This window comes from Stomoxys calcitrans, chromosome 3, assembly GCF_963082655.1.
Source record: "Stomoxys calcitrans chromosome 3, idStoCalc2.1, whole genome shotgun sequence".
Taxonomy (NCBI): Eukaryota; Metazoa; Arthropoda; class Insecta; order Diptera; family Muscidae; genus Stomoxys; species Stomoxys calcitrans.
The window spans coordinates 120,660,101-120,670,455 of record NC_081554.1 but is presented as its reverse complement, the minus strand read 5'-3'; the positions used below and the strand labels follow the sequence as shown (position 1 = coordinate 120,670,455).

The 10,355-nt window shown below is 36.9% G+C and overlaps 1 protein-coding gene across 2 annotated transcripts; it reads right to left on the bottom strand.

The window, feature by feature from the left end:
• Window positions 1-5,619: 5,619 nt before the first annotated feature.
• LOC106088745 (epidermal growth factor receptor kinase substrate 8-like protein 2) lies at window positions 5,620-8,385 on the bottom strand. Of its 2 annotated transcripts, none has more exons than XM_013254412.2 (5): window positions 8,281-8,385; window positions 7,851-8,217; window positions 7,647-7,790; window positions 6,206-7,585; window positions 5,620-6,134 (listed from the first exon to the last, which is right to left on the bottom strand). In XM_013254412.2, exons 2-5 carry the CDS (start codon window positions 8,157-8,159, stop codon window positions 6,003-6,005), a joined length of 1,965 nt encoding a protein of 654 aa, XP_013109866.2. In that variant the 5' UTR covers window positions 8,160-8,217; window positions 8,281-8,385; the 3' UTR covers window positions 5,620-6,002. The 2 variants fall into 2 exon arrangements, with proteins under 2 accessions (XP_013109866.2, XP_013109867.2); XM_013254413.2 differs by having other exon boundaries at window positions 8,278-8,363.
• Window positions 8,386-10,355: the final 1,970 nt, after the last annotated feature.

Here is a 10,355-nt window from a genome sequence, read left to right as displayed (position 1 = left end):
GAAACACCAATACCTGTTTTTGTAAATTGTTCGATAACCTCGAGCCAAACCAAGAAGAAAAAGTTATAAAGTTAAATAACTTAAAAAATGTATAGTTTTAAGTTTTGATTCATCTAGAAAAACACAAAGAATTAATATTCTTTTCTATATTTTTACAGCCTTATGTTCGTTTTTCACCGTTGAAAACCCATGTTTTTCGCGATTACTTTTTGAAACACTACACAAATAATAACCTAACCCTACTTTTTGAAACACTACACAAATAATACCCTAAGTAATAAGGAAATGTCTTGCTGAATGAAATCAGCAAGTTGTTTTGCTTTAAATAAAAATATTCGGCGAAAAATGCCGCGAAAAGCGAATATATACCAGCCTTTATTCAGGAGAAAATAAAAAAATTATTTTCAAGTTATTTTTTTGCCTGTTAGTACAAAGATCATTTAATTTCATAATTTTTCGATTGCTTCTCTTTCGAGACGAAATCAATGATCGGAGATTTTTGCAATATCACAGTATAAAAGGTGTCACACTTGTGTGAGTGTCTTGTTTACTTCGAGGTATATCCGACATAAGTACGACCTACCAATGTATGTCCCTGAAGCCTCCACACCTCATATTGCCGATGAGTTATTCTAACCAAATTACGAAACGCGTCCCATAATGGCTCACTAAAAGTATCTGCGCCAATTTTCAAGCTGATAGCTCAGAAATTATAAACAGTTAATCAGTTTTCAATTTAAAAAAGGCGGTAGAGTTGCTTTCACTTTGGCTGTTGATATTAAAAGTCAAATAATGATGTCGATTTCTGTTCTACAGTGCAACTTAACCCATTAACGCCTGATCAGACCCGATTCCCTTGTATGATTTTGATGAAATTTCATATATTCATCATTTAAAGCATTTTTAAGTGATGTAGAATTTTATTTATTAATTATTCTAAAAAATAAAAAGAATATATTTTTAAATTTTCAAAACATGAACGTTTTGTTTCGTATGCATTTTGTGTCTTACTGTGCATTTTGCTGTATTTAACACAAATTCGTACCTATATTCCAAAGTAATTGGCTTATCGCCATACACAAAGAAATTTGTGTGCGTGTGTGTATACCAGTGAGTACATGAGCAGAGAATATACGAGAAAGAAAATAACAACAAAGAGAATGCAAACAAAAATTTTACATTTTAATACCGTCAAACCTGGCCGGCTGTAAACAGTGTTCGCGTAGGACCAACTTTTAAAATCCGCATTGGGTTGCAGCCTAGACATTTATGTCGCCACTGAAAAATAGTTGTGTGGAATCCCGGCACCACATAGGTGTGAGCAGAGATGTGCGCGTAAGTGATTTTTCACCCACGCTCACGCAACCTCACGAGAAAAATTTTACTCGCGCACAACTTTTTATTTCGACTCAGGTTTACGGATGCTCACGCGACAAAAATTTTACTTACGCATGTCTCACGAGAAAATCAAGAGGCACTTACGAAAAAATACTTCCATTATACAGCATTTGAACGTACGTATATCTTCTTCTTATATATAAAAATCAATTTGTGTTTTTTGTAGGTATGTTTGTGTGTTCCTTATAGACTCAGAAACGGTTGAACCGATTTTCTTAAAATTTTCACGGACCCTCCCCATTACCCTAATTTTCAGAAACGCCAGATCTCGGAGATGGGTGGTGCGATTTAAGCAAAATTGTGTGCTCATATATAGTACCCTAAAAATAAAAATTTGGTATCCAAATTTCGGATGGGGTACCTAGGGGGGCTGCCCCACCCTAAAACCTACCAAACATATATTTAGACCAATCACGACAATATGGGACACAAATCAAAGGTATTTAGGATAAGAAAACGTATCTGATATCCAATTGTCGGACCAAGTGCTAGGGGACCACCCAAGCCCCAAAACACCCCTAAATCTGACATATTTACCGACCATGGATATATGGGACTCAAATGAAAGGTATTTGCGAGTAGAATACGAATCTGATACTTATTTACTGACCATGGGAATATGGGGCTTAAATAAAAGGCATTTGAATATAGAATCCGATATCCACATATGGGACCAAGTGTTAAGGGGGTCGCCTCTCACCAAAAACATCCTCCAAAGGGCAACAAATTTACGACCATAGCAATATGGGACTAAAATGAAAGGTCTTTGGGAGTAAAGCTCGAATCTGATATCAATATTCGGGAAAAGTGTCTATGGGGCCACAACAAGACCCAAATAGTAAGTATTTTCTGACTGTTTCAATATGAGGCTCAAATAAGAGGGTTTTTAAAGTAGAACACGAATCCGATATATATTTTCAAGGCCAACTCATTGAGTGGCCGCCCATCCCCCAAGCCGGTCATGTTTGCCGACTATGGAAATATGGGGCTCAAATTAAAGGTATGTGGAAGTAGACCACGTATCTGATATCAACATTAGGGGCCAACTGTCTAGCGGCGTCCCACCACCATAACAACCCCCAAATAGGACGTATTTGCTCACTAAGACAATTTGGGTCTTAAAGAGAGTGGAACTAAATATTCATAGTTTTTAGGGCCAATATCCCAAACGGGAAATATTTGCTGACTTTTGCAATAAGGAGTTTAAATGAGATTAGAAAACGAGTTTGATATCCAATTTTGTGGGCAATGGCAATATGGGGTTCAAATAAATGATATATAGATATATGAGAATAGACACGTTGCTGATATATTTTCCGGGCTTAGTGTTTGGGGGACCACCCTAATCTTCAAAACACCCCTTAATCGGGCATATTTACCGACCATGTCAATGTGAAGCTTAAATGAAAGGTATTGGGGGGTAGAGCAAGAATTGATACCCACTTGCGGGACCAATTTTCTGGGGGTCTACCCCTTTCTCAAAATACCCCAAAAACAGCAATTTTTTACTGACCATCGCAATATGGGGCTCAAATAAAGATATTTGGGAGCAGAATACGAATTTGATATCCAAATGTAGTACCATGTATTAAAGGCATCATCCCTTTCCCAAAACACCCCCAAAGGGAAAAAAATGTTCGATCATGCCAATATGTGGCTCAAATGAAAGGTTTTTGAGATAAGAAAACGAATTTGATAACCTATTTTGGGGCCATGTGTTTGGAGGACGCCTCATACTGTAAACTCCTCTTAAGCCAATGGCAATATGGGGTTTAAATAAATGGTATTTGAGAGAAGATCACGATACTGATATTTTTTCAGGGCCAAGTATCTGGAGGACAACCTCTCCCCCGAAAACACCACTAAATCAGACATCATGAGAATATCGGGCTGAAATTAAGTATTTTAAGAATGGAGTGCACCTTACATCCAAACTTAAATTCGTAGACCAATAGAGATTTTATGGGATTCAGATAAAGGCACTTATATTGTTAAACTCTTAGTCAAGTTAGCATGGTATTTCACTAAAATATCTTTAATTGTCGAAAATAAATATTCCAAAGAAACTTTTGTTCCATATAAAGTAAAAGAAGGCGCAGCGGAGCGGGCCCGGTTCAGCTAGTTAATGTATAAAATGTATCAGCCCTACATAACCACTTATTTGCTCTTTACCTTTTTTCATCAGTAGACACATTCGTACGTTAAAATACCGTATGATTTGAGAGCATGGGAAAAATGTTGTTTTTCGTTATTTTCTGTTTTGTTTCGTGAATGTCGTGAGTAGCGATTAGTGTCGTGAGCATGATTTCACTCACACACGAAGAATTTTATTGTAATTTAATCAAGGTCGCGCAGGATAGCGTGATTGGATTTGGATCGCACTCACGAATCACGTGCACACCTCTAGCTGTAAGCACCACACAGGCTGAAACATTGAGGTCCGATCTGTGTGGTGTTCATTACTGTCACAAGAAGCTTAAGTACAACTGACTCTGCTACGTTAGAAAGTTGCATCTCGAACCTTGATGAAGATATTGGACAATTTTGTCAATGGGCTCGGTCAAATAACTTAACAATTAACATTGGTAAAACCAAATGCGTGGTATTCAGTAGCTCACGTCATCAATACTCTCCTCAAAATATTATTGTTCAAAACAATGTTGTCACATCGACCAATATTATGTAATTGTAATTGATTCTGATATTGCATTTTCCTTGCACATTGCACATATATGCTCCAAACTAAACTTTATACTTAAAAAGCTCTACAATTTGAATGTTGGCCCTTATTATGTATGTCGAATTGAATATTCGACTACGACTGCCGAGAATTCAAGGTTTTATTTTGTCGGTATTATGAACAAAATCGAGTTGATTGCTTTCTTGACAGATGAGCTACTTGCAAGCATCATATATTACAAAAACCAAACAACTCGATTTGCACATATTGCAAATGAAATTTTAACTTTAATTTTCAGCAGTCGAAGTCGAAAATTGCACTACGTCATACATAATAAGGGTGTTTATTTTACCCACACAAATAAAATATATGTTGGCATATTCGTTGCTGATGCCTCATATATTGTATGGTGCTGAGGTATATTCCGGATCCAATAGGACTAATCTGCTTAGGCTTCAAAAGTGTTTCCATAGCATACTACGGTTTGTTTACGGTCATCTTTGTAGACGAGACTACGAATACTTTGCGAAACAATTACTTGGATGGTCCTTTGGGCACTTTCTTAATATTATTTTGGGCACTTTCTATTTATTATTTCTTCAATATCCTTGAGTACCGTGAACCCAGTTATCTTTTTGCTTACTTTCAATTTCTCAAATTCGTATTGAAATTTTCAGTCGTGTTGTATTTGAAAGATCATTTGTAATACGCTTGTCAAGGCTATGGAATACTCTTCCTACTAGTTTTAAAAACATTTCAGTATGTCAACAAACTAAGCTAATCAAACATTTCTTATAGGCAACTCAATTGAATTCGTTTTCATCACTGATGATATCTCACATTTGCTGCTTTTTCTTGGTGTTTGAACGGATAATTGTGCGTTAGACAATGTTACTAATTTTTTTAAAACTTTTTTTTTACATTCAATAAAATTGTTAGTTATCTATTTTTGTGATAGTATTATATTAGATTTTATTTTGTTGCCCAAAAAGTAATTGCGGATTTTTCATATAGTCGGCGTTGACAAATTTTTTCACAGCTTGTGACTCTGTAATTGTTACTTTTAGCTTGCTTTAGAAAAAAGTGTAAAAAAAGTTTATTTGATTAAAGTTCATTCTAAGTTTTATTAAAAATGCATTTATTTTCTTTTAGAAAATCCGCAATTACTTTTTGGGCAACCCAATAATATTGATTTTTGAATTATGAAAACTTGAAAATTTTCAAATCTATCTATATAAAGCCCGGGTGGGTGATGTCTGATTAAAAAAATAAATGAAATATGAATATGAAAGTACATATGTGCTGTCGTTCGTCGTTTTTATTTGCAAATAACTTTATTTCATGTTGCACGGAGCTATTATAACATACCTTTTCATTCGTAGTTGCAAGAAAAAATTCACCAATGGCTATTATGTCACGCTGTCACGCAAAGAAAATTTCATTGCGTACCTGCAAGCGAAATTTCCCGAAACGGTACCGGTAACGAAAATGCAATGTATTTCTCATGGTAATAGGTAATAGAAAAAAGATAGAGTTAAAGGTTAATTTTTATAAAATGTTTATAGTTTATTTATATGTATAAGTATATAAAATACTAATAACATTTATATATGAAATATGTATCCTAATTAAAAGGATTTTAATGTCTATAGTTGCAGTTAGGTTCAAACCTCCGCAACATAATTTAAGGCACGTGCCCCAACTGGCCATATATATCCTCATGTTCTGGTAAACGAATTCGGGAAAAGAAAATAAGTATTCTCCCTTTATCTTGGAATATTCGTGCGGACATTTTACGTTATGTAAATCAGAGTGGAATCATCAAACATGAGTGATATTCTTACATATGGGGCTTTCAGCCAAATATTCGAGTTATTACATTTTAAATATGTGTGTTAGAAAAGCATAAAAATATGAATATTTTTTAATTGGATGGTTTTTGATTGCTGTAGTTGTCGTGAATTCCGTGAACTGAAGCAACGATTGTGCTGGGCACATGACCTATCTGGCCATACATATTGCGAGCTTTCCACCATTTTCTAGAGTCATCTAATATCTGTGTTTTGGGAATTGCCAAAGAATTAGTAAATAAAAATGATAATAATAAAGAAAATAATTACAACTGACCTCCAAGTATTCCCCTTTCGAAACGCTTAGTTCTTTATCATTGTTTGCCATTCTTGGATAGCAGACCATGGCGGTATTTGCGCCCTTTTTGCGAAGCATATTTAACCATTGATCGGTCATTGTATCAATTTCAGGGAGCATATAGCTGGCTTTTTCATTAGAATAGTGTAACTGTGGTGTGTCCACCATGTCCTTAATACCTTCTCCTTTATTTTTCTTCTCAGGTCTTGGCTCTTCGTGTTCCGTAGCATCCGTCCCAGCAGTTTCAGATTCAAAATATTTTTGAGTTGTATTATAACCGTATTGTTTGTTTGATGACATGGGAAATCCTGCGGACTCTGTGGCTTCTGCAGCATTATGCAAATAATTCATATTTGTTGAAACATTCGGGCGAAACGACGATGTCTTTTGAGTGTCCTGTAAGTATTCAAAATCTCTCGTAGAATCTTCAGGCCGAGATAATGTGAGTACTGTGTCGAAATTACTTATGTCTGCATTGTCTTGGAAACGTTTATCAATGTATCCAGTGGTGTTATGAAATTCATTCTTTTCATGCCATTGTTCGGAGGACACGGTCCATGACGGCCCCAAGGATTTCCACAGTTCTGTTTCCTTACTACTGACACAATTTATTAAAAAGTTTATTGTATCGGACGTTAAAAGTGGTTCGATTACTTTTGACGTCAGCTGGGACTTACTATAAGTATCTCGTGCCGCCTCCACAATTAAAGCAAGAGGCGTAAAGAGAAAATGAACCAATTCGGGCGCATTTGGATCATGAATATGTGTTTTTAATTTCGAAAGAAGGTTAAATGACAACTTAAATTTCCCCAAGATTTCCACAAACTCTTTCTCCATTGGAGGGCGAGTATGAAGATTTATGAGACCGTCGCCGATTTCCCGATGTTTATGTCTTCGTCTTTCTACCTCTCTTACAGCAGCTGCCGTGTGTTGCAGGCGTGCAATAAATTTTTCAATGTCGTCAAAGCAGCTATTCAGAATACAAACTTCTCTTTCGTATCTCTCACTCGACACGGAACAAGTGTCTTCGAAAAATCTTCGGCCTTGAGATGTACTCATTTCAATGCCGGCAACATCTGGGGAACCACATCTTGATCCGAACGGGTCATTTACTGCAAATTCTTTATGATCATAGTCGTTGTGTTCGCCATGTATAGTGGTTCCTTTTTCTGCACTATGATGGTATCTGTGGTCATCACTGTGGTGTTTATAAAATTCCATATTTGTATTTTTCTTAGCGGATGAATGGGTGGAAACAGCTTGATATTTAGAAGGCATTATTGGTGCTTTCGCCTGTAAGTCATTACTTTGCAGCGATTTTATTTCTTGGACTAAATCAACAGCCGACATGCTTTGGGACTATTTAACAACGCATTAAAGAGCTATTTAAACAAAAAAAATGACAATTAAACACAAATACCTGAAAGATATGCATTTCGGATTGAGCACCAGAAGCAGCTGAAACAATAAACACCAAGACATTGTTGTACAATTCAAGAACGTCGTCGGAAGTAAAGGCAGTTGGACACTCAACGAGGTAAGATGGAAACTTCTCAATCAAATCCTAGAAATATTAATGCATTTTTAGGTCACGCATTTGCTTATGTCGATGGCATTTGCTTACCCCCGTCTCGTAATCGGTTATAAGAACATGCCCATTGTCCAAACAAAGCCTCATTTTTTGCGACCAAATTCCTGTGTTTTTCTCCATTTGCAAAAGTCGGCGCATTCCATCCATTGGATGAACTATACCTGCATCCCTGTTCACCGTGAAAGTCGCCAAATGTTCCATGACATGGCTTCTTTTCTCTTGTAATGCCTTCGACGGTCGGTACTGTTGCAACCGATTGTCATCTTCATCAAGACCGTCTGTAATATTTTCACTGAGTTTTCTCGATAGCTTGCCGTGGCTATGTGGGTTGTACTGTGACATCTGGCGATTATATTTTAAAATCCTGTACAATTGAAATCGCGTCGCACCGTATCATATACTGGAATTAAGTCGTATTTAAGTCTCGAAAATGGTAAATGTTACTAAAAATATCTATTACTACCAACAAAGTGACTGCCACATACGTAATTGCAATTAGGAAGTGATCAGAGAGCGAATTCCATTACTACCTGCTAAGTGGTTATGTGGAGTATGCAACTCAGTAGATATACAATAAAAATGGAAATCGCCCTTCGCAACATGCTGTAACATGCGAGCGAACAAACTGTTGCGCGTTTATAATCAGACCACACCTGTTACACGAAACACCTGAGTGCCAATTGTGTTAACTTTATCTTTGCTGCAATAATTTTATGGAAATTGTCAACCCTTATTACGTGGTTAATCCTCTACTTATCTTTTTTAGGTAGATCTAGAACCAAAAACACAATTTCTAAATTTAAACAAGGGAGGCAAAAGTAGATTCATAAGTATGTATGCACATTTGGGTGATGACTTTTTTTCTTAAAAACTATTTCCTGTTGCACGAATGGATGAACTTTTGCCTATCAAGGACTAAAATAACGTTTATTCCATTTACATATTAAAAATATCACCCACAACCAATTTGAAATTTTATTTTCGTGAAAAAATGTAAATTTTTTTCTTTTTAATCAAGTCTTACAACCTCCACGAAAAGCCACATAACCTATGAACAGTTAACATACTTCGTTTTTATTTTATTTGGAATAATTTTTGGAAAAAACTTTGACGACTTTTTTATGATTCTCTGATTTAAAAATATTAGTGAGAAGCAAAAGGTTATGTCATTTTTATGATTATGGTAGGAAACTAATAAACTCTCATAAATTAATGCTCATTTGTCCTTTAGGGTTTTTTTACCGTTTATTTTTATTATAGCCACTCCGGTTACATTCAATTTAAGGGGGAAAGGAAAATGTATTTTTTACATTTTTTATTTGGCTCTTTGTTAAAAGATTGGAAAGCTCAAACAATTGAAGAAAGACTTCAGAATGTGTTAGATGAGTTCAACCGTGGGGATCTATTGTTGCTGTAGCCACATTTACATGTGCAGTAGGGGATGCTTGTCAAGTGGCGCTGATGGCCATTGGTTTTTTAAAGGCGCAAATAACTCAGTTTTCTCTGGGCTAACATTGAGACCTCTGGGTCTAGCCCAGTCATATGCCATATGCAATACCCTTTCAGCCCTTTTGCATAGCTGGTTCGGATCCTTACCCCTTAGAAGTATTATAACTTCGTCTGCGTAGCATACGGGATCAAATCCCTCCTCAGTCAGCATGCGTAATAGGTGATTTATGGTGGCCACCCATAGGAGTGTCGATAAAATGCCCCCCTGTGGCATGCCCTGTGCCACTTTCTCCCCTATATTTATGCCATAGGGCACCTGTTCCTTAGCTTGGAGTGTATCCAGTCTCTAAGGACCGAGTTCACCCAGTACTGGTCTAAGGATTAGATCATTGTGTCGGTCCGCACATTGTTAAAAGCCCCCTCGATGTCAATGCATATCGCCAGTGTGTACGTTTTGGCATCAAAGGATTCTTCTATTTTATGCACAACCTCGTGCAGGGCAGTCTCCACCGACCTTCCATAGGCATGCTGTTTGTATTTGAGCAGTTCGCTGGATGTCCTACTCTTTATCATGGTGTTCACAACACATTCCATAGTTTTAAATAGAAAGGACGTAAAGCTTATGGGTCTGTAGGCCTTTGATGTCGCATAACTTGCCTTGCCGAGCATTGGTATAAACACCAGCCTTGCCTCCTGCCTGGCTTTCGGAGTATATGAAAGTCCTAGGCACGCTGTGAACATTTTGGCCAGATGAGGCGCCTGATAGTCTGCCTCTTTCTGTAGTAACGCCGGAAATATCCCATCAAGTCCGGGTGATTTAAATGGTTTGAAGCTCCTCAAGGATTCCTTCACCATAAATTCCGAAATTATAAAACTTCTATCAACGTCATTATTCCAACATTCCGGTGTCTCCGTGAGTCCCGTCGTATCCTGTGGAAAATGGGTTATCATCAAAAACCTCGACATGTCCTCCGTTATCTCTGCTCTCACTCCCACGTCGTCTACTTAAGTTTCAGTTTGGACAATGGTTTTTGAGAGAAACTTTTTATCTTGGCGGCGTTATCGACCTGTTCGCAGAAAAGCTTCAGG

Coding starts and splice junctions, on each gene's coding strand:
- LOC106088745 (XM_013254412.2), bottom strand. CDS start 8,159: ATGTCACAGTACAACCCACATAGCCACGGCAAGCTATCGAGAAAACTC. Junction 7,586..7,646: donor CCGAAATGCATATCTTTCAG/GTATTTGTGTTT, acceptor GTTGTTAAATAG/TCCCAAAGCATGTCGGCTGT. Junction 6,135..6,205: donor CGAAAGGGGAATACTTGGAG/GTCAGTTGTAAT, acceptor CCCAAAACACAG/ATATTAGATGACTCTAGAAA.